General features: G+C 38.4%; 2 protein-coding genes across 5 annotated transcripts in view; one reads left to right on the plus strand and one right to left on the minus strand.

The window, feature by feature from the left end:
* Nucleotides 1-5,300, minus strand: part of asb3 (ankyrin repeat and SOCS box containing 3) — a 100,505-nt gene extending 95,205 nt beyond the window's left edge. For 2 of the 3 annotated variants that reach the window (XM_059985932.1, XM_059985931.1), the window contains exon 1: nucleotides 4,741-5,300. The gene's annotated coding sequence lies outside the window, so the exon portion shown is untranslated. The remainder of the gene's footprint in view (nucleotides 1-4,740) is intronic. The other variant, XM_059985926.1, reaches the window with a different exon arrangement.
* Nucleotides 5,301-5,334: 34 nt separating this feature from the next.
* Nucleotides 5,335-26,341, plus strand: erlec1 (endoplasmic reticulum lectin 1). Of its 2 annotated transcripts, none has more exons than XM_059985933.1 (14): nucleotides 5,335-5,649; nucleotides 8,963-9,067; nucleotides 9,950-10,030; nucleotides 11,079-11,156; nucleotides 11,241-11,307; nucleotides 14,564-14,616; nucleotides 16,317-16,540; nucleotides 16,696-16,834; nucleotides 19,564-19,725; nucleotides 22,426-22,485; nucleotides 23,495-23,616; nucleotides 24,848-24,925; nucleotides 25,101-25,176; nucleotides 25,678-26,341. In XM_059985933.1, the coding sequence occupies exons 1-14, from the start codon at nucleotides 5,467-5,469 to the stop codon at nucleotides 25,747-25,749; spliced, it is 1,500 nt and encodes a 499-aa protein (XP_059841916.1). In that variant the 5' UTR covers nucleotides 5,335-5,466; the 3' UTR covers nucleotides 25,750-26,341. The 2 variants fall into 2 exon arrangements, with proteins under 2 accessions (XP_059841916.1, XP_059841917.1); XM_059985934.1 differs by having other exon boundaries at nucleotides 11,244-11,307.

Raw genomic sequence — 26,341 nt, forward strand, 5'->3', positions numbered from 1 at the left:
GCTTTAGTTTTTCTCAATATTATCGTGTATTGCCTAAAACTGCTACTGCTAATTAACAAATTTCACAATACATGCCAGTGATAATAAACCTGATTCTAATTCTGGTTGTGTCACTTTGTGGTATGGAGGTACCAGTGCACAGGATTGAAAGAGGCTCCAGAAGATGGTAAACTCAACCAGCTCCACCACTGAATACATCTTCAAATGGCAGTGCTTTACAAAGCTGGCATCCATCATTAAGGACCCTCGCAATCTGGAACATGCCCTCCTCTCACTACTACCACCGGGGGGAAGTATACAAGACACAAGTCCATCAACCCATTCTCATAAGACATGCTCTCTAGTCTGGACCCTCTCTGAACCTTCCACATCTTTCCTACGTTGAGGTGACCAGAAAAGAATACAATATTCCAAGTGTGATTTAACCAGGGGTTTATAGAGCTGCAACATTTCTTCATACACCTTCTAAACAACCTTATCAGCTTGTGCTGGAATTTTGAGGGCTCTATGGATGTGAACCCTAAGATCCCTATGTTACTCCATTCTGTTAAGAATACTGCTATTAACCCTATATTCTTTCAAATTTAACCTTCCAAAGTGAATCACATTACACTTTTTTCAGATTGAGCACCATCTGCCACTATTCAGCCCAGCTCTGCAGCCGACAACAACCCTCCACACTATACACAATCCACCAACCTTTGTGTTATCTGCAAATTTACTAGCTCAGTTTTCCGCTTCCTTGTCCAAGATCTTTATGTAAATCACAAAGAGCAGGGGTCCCAGAACTTTGTGGAACACCACCAGTCACTGACCTCCAGGCAGAATACACTCAATCTACAACCACCCTCTGCCTCTGTAGCAAGCCAATTCTGAATCCACACTGATAAGTTTCCCTGGATCCTATGTATCCTACCTTACTGAATGGGCCTGTCCTGTGCAACCTTATCAAATGCTTTACTGAAATTTGTAAGAACTTCTCCAGTCCAGAACAGAGTTAAAAAGGTTCAGTCATTTCATTACCTCCAGATTTCTACTCATTTCAGCCTTAAATGGCCTTTTAATTTTTCTCTTCAAATGACAAACCTGTCATTCAAGGAATTATATTTGATAATAAAAAAATTGCAGCTGTTGAAAATCTAAAATAATTCTGTGTGTGAGGCTGAGTGTGGGCTGTAGGAAGGATAAGCAGCTGAGCTGTGGTACCGTAGTTCAGGGAGTGAGAGAAGAGAAATGTAATTGTGGACAGTATAATCAGGGGAAGAGACAAATTTTGTTCACAAGAGTTGAGAGTCCTGAGGTCTGTATTGTCAACTCAGCTGATCTGTAGAGGAATTTTAGTAGGGGGGAAGACCCAGTTCTCTTGGTTCATGTGGGTACCAATGACAAAGGAAAAATGAGGGAAGTGTTTTGCAAAGGGAATTTGAGCAGCTAGGGTAAAAGGTAATTATCTCAGGATTGTTATCTGAGCCACGTGTAATTTGACATGGAGTTAATAAGATCAGAGAGATAAAGGTGTGGTTTAAAGATGGGTGTGGGAGAAATATGTTTGAATCCGTGGGACAATAGCACCAGTATTTGGAAAGGAGGGACCTGTTCTCATGGGATGGTCTCCACCTGAACCATACTGGAACTAGGGTCCTGGTAAGTCACATAACAAGACATGTAGATGGGGCTTTAAACTAAATAATAGGGGGTGGATTCAACAGCTTGGAAAAGTGTGGATAAAGTAAAAGAGAAGAGTGCAAGAGAGGTTACAGAAGACATCAGAATAATGAATAAAACAAAATGTTTAGCATGGGATAAGAATTTAACTTCAAGCAACTTGTAGTGATACACTTTAGTAGAAGGAATAAAGGTGTAGACTATTTGCTGAACAGGAAGTAAATCCAGAAATTAGAGATGCAAGGGCACTTGGGGGTGGGGGTGGTCCTGGTGTTAGATTCCCTAAAGCTTAATTTGTTGATTCGAGTCAGTAGTAAGAAAGGTAAATGCACCATTAGCATTCATTTCTAGAGCACTAGACTTTAAGAGCAAGGATGTAATGCTAGAGCTTTATAAGGTATTGGTCAGACCACATTTGGAGTATCATGAACACTTTGACTAGAGACCTGTGAATCCTAATGTGCCACAGGGATTGGTGCTGGGCCCATTGTTGTTTTGTCATCTATACCAATGATCTGGATGATAATGAGGTTAACTGGATCAACAATTTGTGGAGGTGTAGTGGACAGAAGGTGTAGGTGAGGAAGGCTATCACAGCCTGCAGAGGGAGCTGCATCAGCTGGCAGGTAGAATTTAATGTGGACAAGCTTGAGGTTTTGCACTTCAGTAGGACCATCCAGGATAGGTCTTACACTGTGAACAGTAGGGAAACTGAGGAGTGTGATAGAACAAAATCTGGGAATGCAGGTACATAATTTGTTGAAAGTGGCATCACAGTAAAAATCTGGACATAAAGAATGCTTTTGGCACCTTGGCCTTCATAAATCAAAGTATTGAGTACAGGAGTTGGGATGTTATGTTGAAGTTGCATAAAACGTTGGTGAGGCCTAATTTGGAGTATTGTGTGCAGTTTTGGTCACCTACCTGGAGGAAAGATGTAAACAAGGTTGAAAAAGTACAGAGAAAATTAACAAGAATTTTGCCAGGTCTGGAGGACCTGAGTCATAAGGCAAGATTGAATAGGTTAGGACTGTGTTCTTTGGAACACAGAAGATTGAGAGGAAATTTTATAGAGGTATACAAAATTATGAAGGGTATAGATACGGTAAATGCAAGCAGGAGTTTTCCATTGAGCTTGGGTGGGACCACAACCAGAGGACATGGCTTAAGTGTGAAAGGTGAGAAGTTTAAGGGCAAAATGAGGGGAAACCTCTTCACTCAGAGGGTTATGAGCTGCCAGCACAAGTGGTCCATGCGAATTTGATTTTAATGTTTAAGATAAATTTGAAGATACATGGTCGGGGTACAGAAGTCTGTGGTCCCAGTGCAAGTGGATGGGTGTAGGCAGTTTAAATGGATTTTGCATGGACTAGATGGGCTGAAGGGCCTGTTTTTGTGCTGTACTTCTCTATGACTTCTGAATCGCATATTTAGGAAAAAATGTGCTGGCATTGGAGAGGGTCCAGAAAGGTTTAAGAGAATGATCCCAGGAATGAAGGGGTTAATGTATGAGGAACATTTGATGGTTCTGTGCCTATACTCACTAGAGTTTATAAGAATGTGAGAGAATTTTATAGAAACCTGCCTGATGTTGAAGAGTCTAAATAGAGAAAATGTTTGATGGACAGAATGTTTCTAAAAGCGGAAGAGACTTGGACCAGAGGACGCAGTCTCAGAATGGGACTTCTCTTTAGAACTGAGATGAGGAACTTCTTCAGCTGAAAGGAGATTAATCTGTAGAATTTATTGCACAGAGGGCAGTGGAGGCCAAGTCATTGGACATAGCTAAAGCGGAGGTTGGTAAGTTCATAATTGGTAAGGTGTTAATGCTTAATAGGGAGAAGGCAGAAGATTAAGGTTGACAGGGAAAATAAAACAGTCATGATTGAATGGTGGAGCTGAATGAATGGTCTAAGAATATGATGGATATTTGTTGTCCAGCACCAGGGGCCTTTCTTTTTTGCTAAGCTTAGCTTTCTAAACATAGCAACTGTGTGTTTATAAAGATCAGAGTTGTTATTAAGTTAAAATACCAACCAATATTCTTTTTTTAGGTTTATATTGTAAATGAGAGCTAGTCTTCAGTTCTTATGTAAATGGCAAGCAATAATCAGTCTAAAGTTGAGAGGACAGTTTTGCAAACAAGCACTGTCTGTAGGAAACAGGGCGTGCCCATAACACCTGGGCTTATTGCTCCAGAGATGAAGTATAAAACAATGGGGTTATGTTAATTGGCTAGGATCAAACCAGAGAATGCTGATCAAGTTACTCAGTTCAAGGAAGCTTGCAGACTAGGTTGATCCTATTATTTAGTGCATCAAATACTTAATCTGTGTACTCACAGAGTCATTTTTATAGCAATAATCTGGATACCTGGGACCTCTGTCCCCAGAAGCGTTTAGACTACCTGAGTGAAAAGGTATATACATATGAAGTCAACAAGTGGCAGAAACAGTATAAATGTAGGGATTAGTCAGGTTTATTAGGAATGGTCCAGGAACATCAGAAGAATGACAGAAAGATGGGGTGAACCAGAATCTATTCCCCTGCCTTTGATTTCTGCGATGGACAATCTTGTGTGCAACTCATAGGAATATCCTTTCTGCTTACAGGAATTGTATCTGTGTTTTAGAAATCCTTTGTGCTTTAGAAATTGTTTGTAATTTGAAAATCATTTATAAGATAGGAATCCTATGTGAATTTCCAATGTGTTTTAGGAATGTTTAAATTTAAATGTATCACTGAAAATAAATAAACTGTTTTTACCAAAGGGGTAAATAGTAGGTACATATTGGCAGCTAAACTTGTCATGGAGAATAAATGGAAATGAAGGTAGCTATAGCATAGGGGATACCTGTGGCTATTTATATATTTGGATAGGGATTTAAATCTTCGTTTGAGTTTAAAACTTCACGGTCAACAAACCCAATAAGCCAGCAAATGGCCTCAATCTGCCTTTATGTTTTATGGCTTTATAAAAGCAAGAAATATCAGGCCACATCTGTAGGAAGAGAAACTCAGTTAACATTTGAAGACTTTTGTCAGGATTGGGAAGATTGGAAAAATAAATCTTACCTGTTTTTATACTTACAACTGGCCTCAAATATTCTCTTAAAGGGTCAGTATATCATTTGCCATCCTGTTTGCTTGCTGCACATTTCCGATTCTTATTTTGTACTGTCAGTGAGATAGAATGAACAACCCTCCCTACGTGTAGTTATCTTGTGAGAAATCTGCAAGTGGTGGAGCAGGAAGAGAGGTGACGTTCTCACAAGGAAATGTCAGAGTTCTTGCCTTACAGTATGAAAGCATGTCTCTGTGGAACTAATATGATATACCACACGTATTCAGGTCGGAGAATTATCCCACAGGTCCTGCCAATAGTTACACACCGGAATGACTGAAAAACAAAAACACAGTGTCCACAATATTCCATTAGTTAAGAGAGAGAAATTCCGTTAACGTTTCGGATAAATCATTTCTTACCTCGTTGTACAAGCTGCTGAGTTTTCCCTGAACGCTGTGTTTCTATTTCGCCTTTCCTCGTTTGAGGGAACTTGGTGCAAAAAGAAGTCGGCCCTTGACAAGCATCTCATGGGCACAAACGCAGACCCTTCAGTACCAGAAGGTGGCCCGCGTCTGCGCAGACCCGGAAGCGATAATGTCCCGGCGTACCGGAAGTAGACGTGGCAGATGGAGCAACTGCCGAATGTAGTGAGGGCGGCCCGGAGTGTCGGGATGCGGGGCGGCTGGTCGCGGACTCGGCTGTGTCGTTAGTGCTGCTGGGTGACTGCCGTGAGGATGTTGTGTGAGCGGCTGCGGTCTGGCTCAGGTTCGGGGTCCACTTCCGGACTCGGGCTGCTCCCCCTCTTGCTGTTGCTGCTGGCTGGTGCCGTGGTCAGGTTGACCCGCAGCAGGACCGTCCCTGTGTTGAGCGATGATGTCCCCTTCAGAATAACATGGCCCGGGCCCGAGTTCACGCTGGTCAGTATGTTGCTATCACGGCGACCAGGGTCCCAGAGAGCCTTTTAGTTAAGATTAAGTTCTGTTCAAAAGTCTTGCTCAGCATTTTAGCGGTAATGTATAGGCTTGACTGACTCCAACATCCAGCTGAGTAGAGAAGAGTCACACTTAGCCTTGTCCGAAGCTAGACTCCAATCAGTGGCGTCGTGTAGTGTTGTGGGTTGGAAGGTCATGTTGTTGCCAAGACCCCATTAAACTTCACTCCATCCAACCAGATTAGGCACTAATGCCACTGGGCACCTCTTAACTGGGAGAATGACAGTGGACACTGAATGCAGTTTAATGTCTATTCAGTTGCTGCGGTCCTCCAAAGTGTTACAGTCTTTATTGTACAAACTCCCATGAACTCTGTCAGACAATGTAATGCACTTGATCATAAGACAGTCTATTTATGATATTGTGGTATGTTGCTGTAAAATTAATATCCTAAGCTGGGATTCATTGTGTGTGTGTGTGTCTGTGTACCTGAAACTGAATAATTCCAAAACAATACTGAAAACCTGAGCTCAAAAGGGAACCGATATGCTTGCAGGAAAGTTTGTTAGAGCTGTTGGGGAGAGTTGAAAATAGTTGGCAAGGGGATGAGAATCAGAGTGATTGCTGAGGATAGAATAGTCATTGTAAAGGTAGAGTGTGAGAAAAATTAAGCAGTGGAAAAGATGTAATTGCAGTCAGTTGGATTGGTTGAAATGTGTCTGTTTTAATGCAAGAAATATCAGAAACAAGAGCAACAGACTTAAAGCCTGGGTCAAGTATAGAGCTATTCGAGTGCGGGCCTGTCAGAGACATTGTCACAAAGACAAGGTTTAGATATTTCAAAAGGAACGGGGGTGTGGTTAAAAGAGTATGGGAGTGGCATTGCTAATGGGTGATAGCAGTACAGCTGCAGAGAGGTTTATGCCTCAGGGTTCTGAAGGAGGAAGCTGAAGAGAGTGGGGACTCATATTAGTAATGATCTTTCAAGAATCACTAGATTCTGGAATGGTTCTGGGGGACTGGATAACTGAATGCCATTCCACTCTTTAAGAAGGGAGGAAAGCAGAAGAAAGGAAATTTTAAGCCAGTTAGTTTGCCCTTAGTGGTTGGGAAGATGTTGGATTCCATTATTAACTTAGAGGCACGTGATAAAATAGGCCCAACTCAGCGTGGTTTCCTTAAGAGGAAATCTTGTCTCACTAATCTATTGGAATCCTTTGAGGAAGCAACAAGCAGGGTAGGCAAAGGAGGGTCAGTGGATATTTTAAACATGGATTTTCAGAAGGCCTCTGATAAGGTGCTATACAAGAGGCTGCTTAACTGGATGAGAGTCCATGGTATTACAGTAATAATAACTGCATAGAGAAGGTTGGCTGACAGGCAGGAAGCAAAGAGTGGAAATAAAGGGAGCCTTTTCTTATTGCTTGCCAGTGACTATTGGTGTTCTGCAAGGTTTAGTATTGGGACCACTCCTTTTCACATTATACATCAATGATTTAGATGACAGAATTATGGATGCAAAGATAAGTGGAGAGGCAGGTATGGTTGAGGAAGCAGAAAGTCTACAGAAGGGAGACAGGTTGTAAGAATGGGCAAGGAAGTGGCAGGTACAGTGTAGGGAAGTGTATGGTCATGCATTTTAGTTGAAGGAATAAAGACGTAGACAGGCGGACACAAATTCAGAAATCAGCTGCAAAGGGACTTGCAAAAGATTACTATGGGAAGTGAGGGAAGAGATTGCTGCGTCTTTGGCATTGATCTTCTGTCCTCTCTGGCCACAGTAGTAGTTCCAGAGGGTTGGCAGGTGGTAAATGTTATTCCCTTGTATAAAAGGGTTAATAGGGATAACCCTGGGAATTATTGATCAATGAGTATTATGTCAGTGGTAGGCAAACCATTGGAAAGGATTCTTAGAGACAAGACTTATGAGCACTTGGAGAAGCGTAGTCTGATTGGGGATAGTCAACGTGGCTTTGTGGGGTCAGGTTGTGCCTCATAAGCCTGGTGGAATTATTTGAGAAACTGACAAAACATATTGATGAAAGCAGAGCAATGGATGTGATGTGTATGAATTTCAGTAAGGCATTTGACAAGGTTCAGTATGGTAGGCTTATTCAGAAAGTCAGGATCCAGGGAAACTTTGCTGTGTGGATTCAGAGTTAGTTTGCCCACAGAAGGATGAGGTTGCTGGTAGATAAGAGTATACTCTGCCTGGAATTCTAGACCAGGGATTTGTTCTGGGACCCTCTGCTCTTTGTGATTTTTATAAATGAGAAAGTGTAAGTGTTGGTTAGTAAATTTACAGATGTCACGAAGGTTGATAGTTTTGTGGATAGTGCAGAAGGTTACAATGGGACATTGTTAGGATGCAGAGCTGGACTGAGTAGTAGCAGATGGAGTTCAACATGGAAAAGTATGAAGTGAGTCATTTTGTATTCTAGCTTCAAATTTGACTTTCCAGTGTTAATGGTAGGATTCTTAGTGTGAGGAATAGAGGATTCTTGGGGTCCATGTCCATAATCCAAATTTGCCATGAAAGTTAATAGATGTATGGTGTGATGGTCTTCCTTAGTGGGAGGAATGAGTTCAAGAAGCGAGAGGTAATGTTGCAGCTCAATAAAACTTGTTACACCACACTTGGGAGTATTGTGTTCAGCTCTGGTTGTCTCATTATAAGAATAATGTGGAGCCTTTAGAGGGTGCAGAGTTGGTTTAACAGAAGGTTGCTTGGATTAGAAAGTGTGTGTTATGAGGATATGTGAGCTAAGGCATATCTTTGGAGCGAAGGAGAATGACATCTGACTTGATAAAGGTGTACAAGATGCTAAGAGGCATAGATTGAGCTGACAGACAGACAGACTTTTTTGCAGAATGGAAATGGCTAAAAGAAGGTAGCACATCTTTAAGATGTTGGGGGATGTCAGAGGTAGGTTTTTTCTGCAGTGGTGGGTGCATGGACCTGTGCCGGGGTGGTGGTAGAGGCAGATGGATTATGGACATTTGAGAGACTTCGATAGGCAAATGGATTAAAGGAAATTAAATGATTAAAGGATTAAAGCTATGTGGGAGGGAAGGGTTAGATTGATCTTGGCATAAGTTAAAGGATTGGCACAACATCATGAGCCAAAGACCTGTGCTGTTCTCTGTAAAACCGTTGTATGGTAAGTTTTATTCTGCCAGCCATGTATACCCTATCTCAGTGGCAGAACTGCTTACATTATATAGCACTGTTGCTCTGTTTGGTGGGGAGGGAATAATTGTACTCGTAACACTCTGACCTTTCATATTTTGATTTCAGCCAACAACAGGCGGTCTGTATAAACCGGATGACTTTATAATCGTCACTACAGTTCACAATGAAAGGTACAAATGTATGTTACCTTCCATTGGTAATGGAGATCAGGTAAGCCTTGAATGTTTGTGTTTTTTTGCAATTGCTGTTTATTGCAGCTGTGATATATTACATGAAAACTGAAATGCATTCGGTTCAAACTATAATGACTAAAAATAAGTTTCAAGTGTGTTTATTTTGTTTGTATATGAAGACCACTGATTTCTAATTGAAATATGCAGTGTGAACACACCAATGTCTGAACACATCGTCTTGAGACTTTTAGACTGGCGCTTCAATGGGCAAGGTTTCAAAAAATATGAAATTTATGCATGCAAATGGAATTGGTGTTGATGGGCTAAAGGGTCAGGCTAGATGTGCTGGGTCAGAGTCCTCCTCACTTCCTGTAAAGTGACCATAACTGTAAGATGTTAGCAAATGGTTCTTTGGCCATGAAAGATGAAGTAATTCATTGTTTTTTTTACATAAGTTTGTATTTTAACCATAATTAACAGTCATTTGTAATTTTACTACTCCTGAAACTACGTTTTTAATGTCTGTAAATCTACAAGCAAATCACTTGCTGTTGTCTGACTACATATAATGTTAACATTGATATTTGTGTAGTTCCATGAAACTGTCAAATCCAAAGGCTAGTACAAAGAATGTCTGCGTACTGCATTTCACCCAGTGATAGGATTGATCTCCAGTTAGTGATAAGCAACATGTGCTCAGCAAGGGTAGCCATGGGAATTCCAGAAATGGCTCTTCTCAACTATGAACCAATTGATTTTGTGTCTTCCTTGTTTCATCTATATGTTGTCCTGGCTTCCACATTTGCCATTACACTATTTATGCTGTCATACGGTAATGTGGCTTCACAATCATATTGGTAAAATAACCCAATAAAATGAATGCTTTACTTTGTAGATAATTTTGTTTCTTTGCATTTAGGATGAAGATAATGATTACAAAGGTCATGGGCCTGGTGAACTACTGGAACCACTCCTTAAGCAGAGTAGTTGCTCTTACAGGGTAAAACTGCTTGAAATTAATTCATAGAATATATTTGGAACTGCAGAAAATTGCTTTCCTGGTATACGCACTGTTGTCATTTGGCCATGCTTTCCCAGTATATTTTTTTCTTTTCCATCAAGTTGAAAGTTATTGTGACTTTTTTAAAAACCTAGAAGTTGTACTATTATTAAGAACCTGCAGATATTTCCCACATTGGTCAATCATCTGTACTCTGTTGGCATTTTGTATTTCATCTGTGCATCTTTATATCACCAGTCTTCCTTCTAGATGCTTGATTTTTCTACCCATGACAGAGACCAGAAACAAAAGTATTAAAGTGCTGATATTAATTCAGTTACATTTTGTAGTTCATCTGAAGTACAGAGTTGCTTGTTTTGTGATGGATTATAATGAAACATTCAAAGATTGACAAAAATCACTTGGCTAATTGGCTGCCCTTTCTTGGTGATTGGCATGGACTCAGTGGGGCAAAGGATCTGATTTTACTTGCTCGCATTATTCTGATTATTTTTTAGATTGACTTGCAGAAATTTTGTTGTCAACTTAGAGCTGTCAGAGAAAGCTACGGATCAGAAAAAAATGCTGGGCAGTTAGAAAAAATTTTCATTTAACACATACAGCATTTCTTTGCTACCAATAAGTGAAGGATATTTACCTAGTAACTAATGTATAGCCTGCTGGAAAAAATTGTGATGTAACAACTAGTTAATTATTTACTGTTAAGGAGAACAATTTATTTTTATAACATATTTCAACGAAACATTTATCTACTGCTTTCAAAAATCAGGAAAATTACTGAGTGCAGATTAATTGCTTGTGTATGCTGGGTAACTTTTGTTCTCTCTTGCTTTTTTGAAGTTCAGAATAAAATGAAGTGTACATAATTGTTACTCTTAAATGATCACAATTCTGTTATATTTTTTGTTTTATACTAATTATTTGCACATACATTTTTAATTTTTAGTTAATATATTTGACCCATTTGTGTTTCTGCAAATGTTCCTAGTTAAACATTTCTGAAGTAGAGTTTTTTTACCTGCTGCAGATTGAGTCTTACTGGACTTATGAAGTGTGTCACGGAAAACACATTCGTCAATATCACGAGGAAAAGGAAACTGGACAGGTACAGTGATTAATTGTTTCATTCAGTGGTTTTGCCAACTATTAAATGCTTCAAATGCTAACTTTGTTGTATCTTCTCATTTAGCAGAAAGTTAATATCCAAGAATATTATCTTGGTATCATGACTATGCCGACTGATTCCGAGACCAAAGGTAATAATATCTGCTGCAATTTTCACTTGTGCATCCTGGTATGTTCTTGTTGTAGAATGGTATTGGAAAATCTGTGGAAAATTACCTTACTGATGAGAATTGGATCAAAGTCAGCATGAAGGAGAAATAAGTAAATATAACTGTTTCAGGTAATAAGTGCAACCAAGAATGCTATAATTTGTTTGCTTCTGTTCTGTCCCCAGTTTATATTTAGATACATGTTCATATTCTGATGCTGCAAATTCCTGCAGCATCTGATGACCCAGTGATCTTTGTCTTGGAGACCAATGTCAGAACATCTTACTGGAGGGTAAACTCTCGCAAGGCATCAGGTCCTGATGGTGTACCTGGTAGGGCTCTGAAAACCTGTGCCAGCCAACTGGCAGGAGTATTGAAGGGCATTTTCAATCTCTCACTACAGCAGTTGGAGGTTCCCATCTGCTTCAAAAGGGTGACGATCATACCAGTGCCCAAGAAGAGTGGGGTGAGCTACCTCAACAACTATCGTCCAGTAGCTGTCAAATCTACTATGACAAAGTGCTTTGAGAGGTTGGTCGTGGCTAGAAACAACTCCTGCAATTTGCCTATTGCCATGATAGGTCTACAGTGGATGCAATTTCACTGGCTCTCTACTCAGCCTCGGACCACTTGGACAATAGTAATACCTACATCAGGCTGCTGCTTATTGACTATAGCTCAGAGTTCAACTCAATCATACCCTCATTTCTAATCAACATGCTCCAAAAATTTGGCCTCTACCTCCCTCTGCAGCTGGATTCTTGACTTTCTCGTTGGCAGACCACAATTTGTTCAGGTGGGAAATAACATCTCCTCACTGACAATCAACACCGGCATTCAAGGATGAATGCTTAGCCCATTGCTGTACTCTCTCTACACCCACAATTGTGCGGCTAGGCACAGTTGAGACACCATCTATAAATTGGTCAGATATACAGTAACTGCTCGTGGGAGAATTTCAGATGATGAGGAGGCTTAAAGGAGTGAAATAGATCAGCTGGTTGAGTGCTATCACAGCAACAACCTTGCACATCAGTAAGGAATTGATTGTGGACCTCATAAAGGGGAAATTGAGGGATCAGAAGTAGAAAGAGTCAGGAGTTTGAAGTTCCTGAGCATCAACATCTCTAAGAGTCTATCCTGGGCCCAACTTGTTGCTGCAATCTCAAACAAGGTATGAAAGCGGCTTTATTTCATTAGGAGTCTGAGGAGAATTGATATGTCACTAAAGACACTCACAATTGAAGAGCGTTCTAAATGGCTGCATCACCATCTGGTATGGAGGGGTCTCTGCACAGGATCACAAAAAGCTTCAGGAAGTTGTAAATTCAGCCAGCTCAATCATAGGCAAGAGCCTCCCCAGCATCGAAGAGACTGATGGACAGTACCTCAAAAAAACGGCATCCATCACTCAGGCCGTTTTTCTCCTTGCTTCCAGTGAGGAGGTGGTACACGATCCTGGAGAAAGACTCAACATTTCAGGAGTCTCCGCCATCAGATTTCTGAATGGGCAATGATCCCATGAACACATATTTAATTTAACCTCTATCTATATATATAATTCTTTTATTCATTTTCTCTATGGGGCATGTGTATGTGTATTTTTCCCTCCATCTCTGGTCCTCTACCAGAGGCCTGGGAGCTTGAGGGTTCAGAGCAGTATCCTTGCTGTTCCCAGCAGTGTACTCTGCTGGATTGCGATCTCAGATGTTCCTGGGATTTGTTGGAGCCTCTCTACCAGTCCAGATGTCGCAGCTCCAAGTGCTCCTGTCACTACCAGAATTACTCTGGCTTTAACTTTCCACATCCTTTTTCAAGCCCTGATATTTCTCCAGCTTTTCATATTCTTTCTTCCTGGTCTTCCTAGCCTTCAGGATTGCCACATCTATTACTATTCGTTTGTTCTGTTCCTTGTTGAGTATTGCTATGTCTGGTTGGTTGGCAAGTACCTGCTTAACAGTCTGTATTTGGAAGCCCTACAGGATCTTGGTTCTGTCATTCTCCACTACCTTTTCGGGTAAAAGAACAATTTCTGTGGTCTTGCAGAATATCTGGTGGTGGCTTTATGTGCTGCATGAAAAACGATGCCTTGATCACCAGCGCCATCTTAGTCTACTATGTTTGTTTCCAAAATCTTGTGAATTATATCAGCATGTATATATTGAAAAAAAAAGTTTATAAGTTTAAAAGCTGGAGAAAATTATGGAATGTCCCAGAGAACTGTGCTCAAAATACAGTCGACCCTCCTTATCCGTGAATTCCCCATGTGCGGATTCAAACAACTGCGAATCGCGAAAACCTGTTAGTGCTTTTCCAGCACTTGTTGTTCAAGCATGTACAAACCTTTTTTCTTGTCATTATTCCCTAAACAATGCGGTATAATAACTATCTTACATAGTATTTGCATTGTATTAGGTATAATAAGTACTCTAGAGATGATTTAAAGTATACAGGAGGATGTGCATGCGTTATTGTGGTTCGGGATCAAAAAAATATCGTAAGTTCTCTTACTAAGTAAGTCGGAACAGGTACATCTGGTATTATTTAGTGTCAGTTAGTCAAATGTTTGTCTTAGTATATAGTATATAATTTACCTTTCTATGCATATAAAACAGTTAAGAACGTATGTTTCAGCTTTGGGCTCCAGTTCGATTGAGTGACAGACCACTCCCACATGCTCTCCACCGGCCTGGTTGATGTGGAGGATCAAAAACCCAAAACCCAATAATTAAAGCACTGCGTTGCTTAGTAATATTTGTAGCTTTCATCGGGGCAGAGCCTTTCTCACTTTATCCTTTAAAATTGGTCCGATTATTGATCTACATAACCTAACACTTTTCCAATGACCGACAGTGTTACACCTCTTTCCGATCACTTTATTATTTCCACTTTATTTTCAATCGTGATCGTGATTATTTTCGTGAACAGAAACACTGCGGATTCAGAGTTCTGACACCGGGTCCTAATGTCCAGGGCACTGAGACAGGTTAAATAAGGTCTGGGGTTCCGCTGGGTCCTAAGGTTCACTGCATTGAGACAGGTTGAATAAGGGACTTGAGCATCCGCGAGGGGTCCCGGAACCAATCCCTCGCGGATGAGGAGGGCCAACTGTAACAGTAAATGTCATGTTGGATTTTTCTCTGTCTGGGTACTTAACTCTCCTGGTCTGATCTGATTAAAATTGTTATTGAATAATTGATGAATCCTCACCTGTTTTGGTTTTTCTTTTTTCATCTAGATCCCATCACAGTGCAGCCAGATGAATCCGAAACAGAAACTGGGAAACTGAAAGTAAATAAAATATCGCCTCTTTGTAGTTTGTTTTTCCCATCCCATTGGTAATTTTTTTTAAGTACAAGGTTGCAAATGCAAGTGTTGTTCAAGTATAAGGTCCTAATGATCAAAATAATGTGTTATACAAGTCTTTTCAAATCGTTAGGATGCTTAAAAGATATTAGAATACGTATCTTTGGTGTTATTAAGAATATACACAATCTCCTGCATGTCTCCTTACCTATTTCCAATATCTCTGTTATAATTATCCTGTGTTTAGATCTTAGCTGGAGTATAAACGTTTGATGTTAGGTGCTTTTGAGTCATTCATGAAGCCTTTGGTTGCTAATTTGGACACAATGTATTACCTGCTTATATGAGAAATCCTAGTTTTAAAATGTCATTAGTTTATCCCAATATTTGTTATAGTATACAAAATTATGACATGCATAGACAGGGTAGGTAGTTGGTCCTTTTTCTGGGGTGAAAAGTTCAAATACTACAGGGCAGAAGTTTTAGAACATAGACCATTATGATTCTCTTGGTCTGCTAACTCACACAGGCAGTATTTCAGATATAACAGTCAAGGATATGATGAGGTTAAGCAACGTGATTACGGATAAGCCAATGAATATTTTTGTTCTTCTCGAGTGCCGTCAAGTCGTGCTGACTCATGGCTATCCTATGGATAGTATAGTTATCCATGGGGTAATTGTGGCAAGATACTGAAGTAGAGTGCCAGGCCTTTCTTCTGCACAGATACTGCTGCTGCCTGGGTTGGGACCCGGCTGGATTCAAACTCTGCACCATCCGCCTCAAAGTTCACTACACCCTGAAAAATCAATTGTTATTTCTATAAAAGCAAGAATATCAGCTATGCACACAAAATATGAACAACTGGAACTCTCCTGTCTCTCGTGCCTTTTATAAGCTGATTCTAAGAAAGAAATCCGGAAGAATTTGGAAAAATAGTTTCCTGTGAGCAGCAATTCCGAAAAAAACAACACATTGTATCCTAAAGTTTACTAAATAACACCATTTGAACCGCCACAATTATCAGTATTGAATAAATAATCAGTGTTAATATGATGGAATAAAACCTAAGCACTCACTGGTTTGGCAAACATTGAAGATGATGTCTGATTACATACTTCACCTGATGTTGGTCCAGTTTTCTGTGTGAGGAGCCATCTTGTTTTAAATGGGGCCCCTGTTGTGGTATTCTTCTGGAAAGTCCAGTGATTCAGAACTGTTTCATTCATTTCTTCATTAATTTTTAAATTCAAATTACTGTATGATTTAAAATTTATTAAAACTGAGTTAGCAATGTAAATCTATAAACATGGATATTTTATACTATTCTGTCAGATAAGTGACAGTAAACAGCATAGCATAATACAGATCCTTTGCTTTCACTTTTTAACAGTAGATCATATAATTTCAGATCAGTTTCTGTTTAAAAAGCTTTCCAAATTCAAGCCTGAGATTAGGGGAATATAATGTATTAATTTTACATTTTTGATTTTTTTTGATTCTCTGTCAAAACTACACAAAAGCTGACAATTTATTATTGTGAGTGTGTTTGTACTGCGATATGAAGATCTATTTCTGTATAGTGGTATGTGATTCCATATTGTTCTTTATTATGGACATACAGAAAAAAAATAGTCCAGAGTTGAAAAACATATGCTAAAGTGGCATTTTTTTCTTCTTTCAAGGTTCACACCAAAAATATTGAAGGACAGATAACTCCTTATTACCCTGTCTTAATGGGAAATGGGACACCTTGTAGCTTAAAACAGAACAAACCAAGAGTAACCACTGTCATGTATGTCTGCCATCCTGAAGCCAAGCATGAGATCCTCTCTGTTGCTGAGGTCACTACATGTGAATATGAATTAGTTATATTGACACCACTATTGTGCAGCCATCCTAAATATAGGTAAAATACTTAAGTGTTTAATCTTACACTTAATTGCATGATATAATACATACATTTTATAATTTGCAGCAATTTTGGTGTATTCTAATGTCTTGTTACAATACTTTTACTATGATAATATATGTGAGTATTGACTTCATTTTTATTTTGCATAGATTTAAAACCTCTCCAGTTAATGACATATTTTGCCAGTCATTACATGGCTCACCATTAAAGCCTCAAAGCCTTGAAGAATTTGAAAAACAGCAAGAAGAAATTATGAAACCATCTTTTAATAACCAAAGGATCCAAGAGGTAACTTTTTGTAACGTATGAAATTTTTAAATACAGGTGTCCCCACCTTTACAAAGGTAGAGTATTCCTATGAAACCTTTCTTCAGCCAAAATGGTGTAAAGCAAAGAACCATTAATTTATATGGGAAGAATTTTCGTAAACACGAAAATCCTCTTTGTAATGCGAAAACATGTAGGTCTAATGTAGGTCTTTTGTAAAAGCGGAGTGGCGTAAAGCGAACATTTGTAAAGCGGAGCACACCTGTAATCTCTTATACTAAAGGAAACCTTTATTGTGTCCCTGACTATTTTGCATATTACTTGTCTTTACAGTTTCAAGAGAAAATTTGTGAATCTTTTGCAATTACTTGTTTTTTTGCATTAATTATTCATAAAATGTGGTGTGATCTTCATCTAAGTCACAATAATAGAAAATCTACCTAAACTGGTAACACACAAGCAATTGTATTTCTCATTTCTTTATCGAACATGTTACTTAACCTTTCACAGTCCAGGCTAGAAAAAGTAAGTGAACCCTTGTATTTAATATCTGGTAGAACCTCCTTTAGCAGCAATAACCTCCACCAAATGTTTCCTGTAGCTGCTGATCAGACTTGCACAATGGCAAGAAGGAATTTTAGACCATTCCTCCATACAAAACTGTCTCAGCTCATCAATATTTCTGGGATACCTTGCATAAACAGCCCTCTTGAGGTCATGCCACAGCTTCTCATTTGGGTTAAGATCTGGACTCTGACTTGGCCATTCCAAAACACAATTTTTTTCTCTTTTAAACCATTCTGTGTTGATTTACTCTTGTGTTTCAGAACATTGACTTGTTGCATCATCAATTTCTATTAAGCTTCAAGTGATGGGCCACTACCCTGACATTCATACAATTTTGAACTCATTGTATCCTCAACAACTGCAAGCAGCCCAAACCATAATACCCATTCCACAATGCTTCACAGTGGGGAGAACGTTTCCAAACATAGTGGTGTGCATTTCTGCCAAAACGTTCAACTCGTGTCTCATCTGTCCACAGAATATTGTCCCAGAAGCGTTGTGGAACATCCAGGTGGTCTTTTGCAAACATGAGACATGCTGCAATTTGTTTTGGAGAGCAGTGATTTCCTCTGTGGTGTCCTCCCACAAACACCACTCTTGATCAGTGTTTTTCTTATAGTAGAGACATGAACAGAGCTTTTAGCAAGTTCTAGCGATTTCTGCAGGTCTTTTGCTCTTAACCTTGGGTTCTTTTTCACCACCTTCAGCATTGCACATTATGCTCTTGGTGTGATTTTTTGCTGGGTGCCCACTCCGAGGGAGACCAGCAACAGTACTTAATCTCCTTCAGTTCTAGATAATTTCTGTGTGGACTGATGAACACTCAGGATTTTAAAAATGATTTTGTAGCCTTTTCCAGCTTCATACATCTCAACAATTCTTCTAAAATCCTCTGAAAGTTGTTTTGATTGAGGCATGTTGCACATAAACAGATCTTTCTCGAGAAGATCAGGCTCTGTCAGTAACCTGACTTCATATGTCTTTTTTTTAATATAGGGCAGGGCTCCTCTACAACCCACACTCCAATCTCATCTCAGTGATTGAAACACCAAATAGCTTTTGTAGAAGGCATTACCCCAGAGGTTCACATACATCTTTGAACCTAGATTGTCACTGTTTAAATAGTATACTCAGTATTGACGAGAAGAAGCACAATTGTTTGTATGCTGTTAGTTCAGGCAGAATGTGTTTGTCTATTACTGTGACTTAGATGAAGATCAGACCACATTATGCAAGTAATGCTGAAAACCGGGTAATTGCAAATGGTTCACAAGCATTTTCCTATGACTGTATTTGGGAAATGTGTCCTACGGCAAAGGGAGGTTATTCAGCCAATCACCTCCACACCAGCGCAAGACCACTAGTCCTGTTTACCTTCTGTTTACTTTCCTGTAACCTCTGCAGTTTTTTTTTTATCTTGCATGACTATCAGTTATCCTTCTATAACCATATTGGTATCTGATTTTAAAACTAGGCCCATGAAATTTGAGATGAGCAGGACTAATTAATTGGTGCTATGCTGGGGTTTGCTTCCTCTAGTCTATTTTAACAACCATTTGCTTTGAAAGCTCGCAAGGATTTTATTCCATGAAGCATCAACAAAATGTACCCACTGCTGAAATTAAGTTTTGACCTGTTGTACAAAAAATGGTTTATTTATTTAACATTATTATTGTATTCTTATTTCTGGTAATAGTCTTGGAAGTTCTAATGTACAATATCAGACTTCAGAGGAATTTTGGTCCCATGGATAGTTTTACAGATTTGTATTTTTCTCTATTTTGGAAAAATTACGCGAAATTTAAATGCTTCTGTGATACCCATCGGGTGAAGGTGCAGGTGTCTGAAGACCCACACTCAATGTTTAGGAACAGCATCTTGCCATCCGTCAGACTTCTGAATGGTCCATGAAACGATGAGCACTACTTCATCACTGAGCTCTTCCACTGTCACTATAAATAAAATAATAATTCTGCTGTCTTGCACTGTACCACTGCCACAAAACAATAAATTTGCTTCCATAAAGATAATTTTAAATGTTCATTCCATATGACTGCAAATAAGTAGTAGACTTTACTATCCATGCTGGAGGTAAGCAAAGCAAGTCTCTTTGTTTTGAAATGTTACTGATACATTTAAATTACTGCCATTTTAATTTGTTTCCACGTTGGATTAATTAATAGGAAATAGATGCAACTTCCACAAAGGATGAAAAATTTTCAACCCACAAATCTATAAGCATTGGTGGACAGCAGCCAGTTACTGTAGGAACCATTCACATTTCCAAACTGACTGATGAACAGCTCATTCAGGAATTTCTGAGCGGCTCCTATTGTTTCCATGGGGTAAGATTCCAGCCCTGCCTTAGTAATTTTGTTTTTAAAAAAAGTTTATGAAGTAAATGCAAAATCATGCCATATTTCCAGAAGCTTAAAATAAACACAGTGCCAGTACAATCTAACTGGTCAGGGCAGCAGTTGTTTAGTTGGCAGTGGATGATTGAGTTAACATTTCTGGCTAGCATGATTCTATCAAATACAATTAAATGAGGAATATGGTGATTGTGCAGGGTATACACATTTTGAATTCCATAAAGAAGTGTCAGAGTCAGAATCAGGTTTAATATTGCCAGCATACTGTATGTTGTGAAATATATTGTTTTCTATCAGTATGATGTAATACATAATTTTAAAAACTACATTGTAATATACAGTACAAAAGTAAAAAAATCCTGTAAAGCAAAGATGCTTTCAAAAAAATGAAAGTCAAAGTTTCTAAATATTTTAAAAAAAATGACTACAAAGAGCAGTTAACAGTTTAAAAAAAAATCAAATCAATATTTGGTGTAACCACCTTTTGCCTTTAAACCCCATCAATTATCTTGGGTACGTTGTTAAGAAAATTGGTGGTAGGTTATTCCAAGCACCTTGGAGAACTTGCCATAAATCTTCTGCAGAAACTGGATATTTTGCTTGCTTCCAACTCTCCAGATAAATCCAAACAGCCTCAGTGATGTTGAGATCAGGGCTCTGGGGAACTCATATCATCCGTTGCAGAACTCCTTGTTCTTTTTGCTGAAGGTAGTTATTTATGACCTTGGCCAAATGTTTGGGGTCATTGTCCTGCTGCAGAATTAAGATGGTACTGATCAGACGCCTTCCTGATCATATTGTGTGATGGATGAAAATCTGCTTGCACTTCTCAGCATTGAGGATTCTACTAATTCTGACCAAATCACCAAATCCATTTGCAGAAATGCAGTCCCAGACCTGCAGGAAACCTCCACTGTGCTTCACTGTTGTCAGCAGACACTCATTCATGTAGTGCTCCCCAGCTCCTGTCTGAACCAAAAAATTTTAATTTTTAACTTGTCAGACCAGAGCATTTGCTGCCATTGTTCAGCAACCAAATCCTTGTTCTTGTGTGTAGGTGAACCTCTTGGCTTTGTTTCCACTTCATTGATATGGCTTTTTAGCAGCAATCCTTCCATGAAGGCACTTCTGACAAGACTTCTCCAGACTGTAGAAGGATGTATTTGGATTCCAGTGGTTTCTGAATTCAGAGCTGATAGCTTTGCTGGACTTCTTCCAATTTAGAAGGGATGTCAGTTTGATGTATCTCTCGACTGCTGCACTCAGTTTCAGTGGCCGACCTCTATGTTTCTGGTCCTCAATGTTGCACTGTTTTTGTGCTTCTTCAGAAGAGTTTGGACAACACATCTTGAAACTCCTGTCTGATGTGAAATTTCTGCTTGGGTGAGACCATGCTGATGCTGGATGACCACATTGTGACTTGTTGCTATGCTCACTCATGCCATGGCTAAATAATAGATGATTTGAGGGTTATTCTAACACGTCCTCACTTTTAGTTTGGTTGTCCTTCGCCCAGTATGATTCATACTGAATGTGATTCTGTTTCAGTTAATCAGTTAGTTTATTCAGCTCATTATGTCATTGATCGTTAGCAACTGTTTATCTTTGTTTAATCATGCGCAGCCTATGTACCTACAAAGCAATCAAGTTTTCATTTGAAGAGTGGTCTTTTACTTAATGTTACTTTTAAAATAAAATACAAACACTTAATTTTTTGGAAATCTATATTTTTTTCTTTTCTACTGACATGCAGAAGACAAAAAAAATCTTAAACAAGATTTATATGGAAAATTTCAAGGTGCCTAAGACTTGCTCAGTATTGTGTATAAAATAAATCAATTAAGTAGTGTAAAAAGAGAACATAAAATAATAAGGTAGCATATATGCATTCGTTGTCCATTTAGAAATCTGTGATCTTTGTGGGGGGGGGGGAAGGAAGCTGAAACACTGAATGTGTCTCTTCAGGCTTCTTACCACCTCAATAGTAGCAATGAGAAGAGAAGATGGGGGGGGGGGGGGGCCTTGATAATGAATGCAGGATGATAAAGCCGTAAACCAGAGATACTCATTTCTTGTAAATGGGGGGGGGGGGTGGAGTTCAAGAGAAGTTTGTACAATCTTTGTCATTATTGCTGACAAGGATGCCTTTTTATGAATCACGTCTTAATTTTTCTTAGAAGCAAATGCAGAGCAATGGGTGTGAGTGTCTGCTAAATCAAACCTCAATCATATGTGGTTATTATTACCAACAAACTGATGTTTTCTAAGACTATATATAAACAAAACACGTACAGAAAAGTGGCTTCCCATTCCATCCCCAAGGTTTTGTAGCTAGATGGTAATAATGTAGCATGTGTTGTGTTACTGCTGGCCCACAATTGATGCATTATAGAGGGAAGTCTTGGTTAGGATAAACTAAATGTGTCAGCAGACCAGAAAAAATGCGATCTGTATTTCTTAGCAAAAGCTTTATAACTTTGCCAGAAGTGTATCTTTAAGCTAACTGATTATCCTGTGATGGGTTTGTATCGTGCTTTTTTTTCATTTGGAAAGTGAAATTGCTTTACTACTTTAGTTCAGCTGACCATTCCTGAAATGTAGCAAAAGAAACTCATTATTAAAGGTTGAAATGGACTAAAACTAAAAATAATTGCTTTACTCTTGTATTAACAGGGTGTTGGGTGGTGGAAGTATGAATTCTGCTATGGTAAACATGTGCAGCAGTATCATGAGGTACAATTATTTAATTTTCAATGTAAATGCATTTTTAGATTTTTAACATGCTTTGCAATTACAAAAGATCAGATCAAATTTAATTATTGTGTTTTCAAACTGAAGTGGAGCCTTGTAATTGATTGCTTTTTAGATGTTAAACTTGGTGGTATGTATTGCCTATTTAGCAGTGACAATATTGCCCTCACTTAAATTTTATATAATTATTCATGCTAAATAAGTTTTGAAGTTTTGAATGTGTATCTAGGTTTAAAATAATTAAGTGTCCACAAATTGTCATCGTATAACACTTTAGTACAATTTTAGAGCACTGTAAAGATTGAAATTTCCACAGGGTTCATTTTCCTACAATGGAATAACAAAGCCAATCATTCAGAACGTTGCAAGATCAATCCAAGATAAATTTTTCCCATTTAGTTCATGTAATGTATTTTGGTACTTGCATGAAATTGTAACAAAAATTGTGATATTAGTCCAGAAGAATCACTATAATATATTTAAATCAATGTCATGCCAGAAAGTTGAAGTGTTAAGTTCTGGCACAGTGCAAAATGTTCAAAAAATTTGACTGTCAAAAAATGCCATTTTGGGCATCAGTTTTGTTACCTGTTGCTCCCTACTGAGGGAAAGTACAATCAAGATTCAAAATAAAGTACACTCTAGGCCATCAATGTGTCTGTACCTTTCTTTTTTAAAATATACTCTTAACCCCATTATTTATTTTCAATTTTCACCAGTCTTATCTTTGAAAGAGATTGCAATTTATTGCCCAGTTAGGAGCTGGAACTAGATTAGATTAAGAAGGATTCACTGAGTATTTTTGCTGCCAGAATTCATAAAATTCCATTTTGTCAATTAGAACTGGATTTGAGTCCAGGCCCCAAAAACAAGTGTCTACCTCACTTTACCATCCAGTTTTTCCCTAATACTGTTGAGCTCCAGTTTGATGAGTATTGCCAAACGTTATTGTAGGATATCACTAAATAATTACATTTTGTGTTATCTGAAGGATAAAGGATCTGGAAAAAACATCATAGTGGTTGGAACCTGGAATAAAGAAGAGCACATTACGTGGGCAACAAAATATTCAGCAAGGTCATATCAGTGGAGAGAAGGAGCACAAAAAGTGAGGTACATATGTAGGTTTGTAATACTTAGACTCTGGGTTGGCTTTCAGCAATTGTACACAATTCTGTATACCGCATTTTGGGGGTGAATTATTAGTGACTACGTAGAGATGCTTCAATCAAGAAAAATAATTCTCTATGTTGGGATAAATATTGTGCATGCAGGATAGCAGTTACATATATGATTTGACACCTATTCTGTTGTTGCAACTTGGTGTACATAATCTGCATATCAATTGAATATAAATGGGAAATTCTGGAAAAACTCAGCAGGTCAGGTAGCATCAGTGGTGAAAGAAATAGAAGAAGCAGAATTGACGTTTCAGATCAAGAATCTTTCATTAGAAATAGAAAACTGAGAAGCCAAAGGGGAGAATTGGAGATGGTAGGAAATGTGATAGGATGTAAACCATGTCAGGGAAACATTTAAAAAATAAATCAGAATTTGGAGATAGAATAGTATAAAAAACCAAATTGAAACAGAATGGTACACACACATTGATGGAATCTATGAGAGGAACAGAAGAGGGGCTTATTAGTCCTTTGTGAAGTTTCCAGATGAAAGGGGAAGTAATGTTCTTTGCTGTAGTTGGAAGAGGCAGAGGTCAGAGCAGTTATGGGATAGAGAACTAATGACAGGAGAGTGGAAGCTTGGCATCATTCTTAACGCTGAATATAATAAGCTAACATATACTGAAAAGAGGTGTTCTGCAAAGCAATCATGCAATCAAGCAATGTTTGATTTCTCCAGGCACCTGAAACACTGAAATTCTGCACACCCAGTATTTCCAGTTTTTGTTTGGTTTCCCAGCATCTGTGGTCTCTACTCCAATGTAGAATCTTTGGTTTGGGTCTAAAACTGAACTATGCTAATTTACATTTTAGTGTGGCATTTTCAGTGCGATTGTAGTTTTTGTGCAGGTGATGTTTCCTGCGACCCACTAAGTTCAAGGGAGTACAGTAACTGGGGCTCCAGTGTTAGTCGGAGTGATGTATGAGGAGGAGAGAAAATCTGAGATCACACTTGTTGATGGGAGTATGGGTATCAAATGCCAAACCATCAAGATTTTCAAATAATCAGAAAACAGATTATCAGAGTTTTCATGTAAAAAGATTTTCATTTAAATCTCAGTTGAACATTCATGGTCTTGTTATGAAGGATATGCTTTCTTATTTAATATTTTTAAATTAATTTTTGAATATACTCTATGGATAATTTTGATTTTCTTCTTTAGAGTTGTTTCGCATTTTTACGGAAATGGAGATCTTTGTGATTTAACAGGAAAACCACGGCAAGTGGTTGTAAAATTGAAGTAAGTTTAGTACTAATGACGTCTGCACTATCTTTACTCCTAACAATTCAATAGGTAATCTATATTTTCAAACTTAATTTATGTATGATTTTTTAAAAGATTTACGGGCCATAATTTTGTAAATGCCTATCAAAATTTGTTACATATAATGCATATAAATGTACTTTTGTCACAGGTGTAAGGAATCAGAATCCCAACATGCAGTCACAATCTATATGCTTGAGCCACAAACCTGTCAGTACATTCTGGGAGTGAGTAAAAAATATGTCTTGCATTTATATTTGTTTATTATTTTTAATAGAACAGCGGGATATATATTTTTTGGCAGAAAATGCCCCTTTATGGTGAATGACTTCGTGTTCATCCAAATACCTTGCAAATCTCCCATGTCTTTTGGACAATGTGCCTTGAAGTATGTGTTTTGCTTTTTACTGAACAAGGGATTTTTGATGTAGTCAAACTGAGAAGTAACATGGATGCAAGGTGTACCAAGTTGAACAGGACAAATGAAGGGTGCAGATCATAGCAAGGTCTTTTCACAGCAAATCTAGACAGCATTGTTACTGCTAAAGTGCAATTATTTACATTGTAAACAATGTTTCTACTACCTTGGGAAGCTTTATGCAGTGAGATGAGATGTAAGGTACAGCAGTGCCCCAGTTAATTGGCAATGCAGGTAAGGTATTGGTGTAGGCTGTGGTAATGAACTCTGCTAGTTCTAATTACCTAAATACTAATTCATGTCTTTTTAGGTGGAATCACCAATAATTTGTAAAATTCTGGATACAGCTGATGAGAATGGATTGTTTTCGGCACCCAGCTAAACACATGCAGGCTGAACGTCTGTTGGTAGAACAAAACTGACTAAATATTTGTGGACTGGACATGTCATGAAAGTCTATAATGTATGTTTATTACATATCAGTTCCTTTTAAAATTGGACACCTGGAACTAAGTATTTGACAGACACCACTGTATACGTAAAGAAGCAAGAACCAATCTACAATGATTGATTGTAAATACACTGTATAAAAGGCTGCATTGGAATACCTTTGTATGTTTGAGAATACTTGAAAATTGTACATCTGCTGTGCTTAGTGTAATTTTACAAAGATGTAAATTTTAAATTTAAACTTTTTCCAGTTCTTTTCTGAAAGGGTCATCTTTGTGTTAAATTCTTTAATTTACTTGCTATTTTGGTACACTTTTGAAATGTTTATTTACTGCACCCAACTAACAATTTGATGCTCTAAATCTCACCCATAAGTGTTTTTGACATTTGTCATTTTCCATTCAATTTTGATAACACTTAGAAAACTATTATGACCTCTGATTCTCCATCTGTTTGTAATATAAAAATGCATATAATTTTCTTATGTCTGTGAATAAACATTCAAGTGCAAGTTGTGCAAAATA

This window comes from Hypanus sabinus, chromosome 12, assembly GCF_030144855.1.
Source record: "Hypanus sabinus isolate sHypSab1 chromosome 12, sHypSab1.hap1, whole genome shotgun sequence".
In the NCBI taxonomy this organism is placed as follows: domain Eukaryota; kingdom Metazoa; phylum Chordata; class Chondrichthyes; order Myliobatiformes; family Dasyatidae; genus Hypanus; species Hypanus sabinus.

What these genes read in the sequence shown, in the direction of transcription:
- erlec1 (XM_059985933.1), top strand. Translation starts at nt 5,467, where the DNA reads ATGTTGTGTGAGCGGCTGCGGTCTGGCTCAGGTTCGGGGTCCACTTCC. An exon ending in ATAACCAAAGGATCCAAGAG is followed by an intron (nt 16,835 to 19,563) that starts GTAACTTTTTGT and finishes ATTAATTAATAG; the next exon opens with GAAATAGATGCAACTTCCAC. An exon ending in GAAGGAGCACAAAAAGTGAG is followed by an intron (nt 23,617 to 24,847) that starts GTACATATGTAG and finishes TTTCTTCTTTAG; the next exon opens with AGTTGTTTCGCATTTTTACG.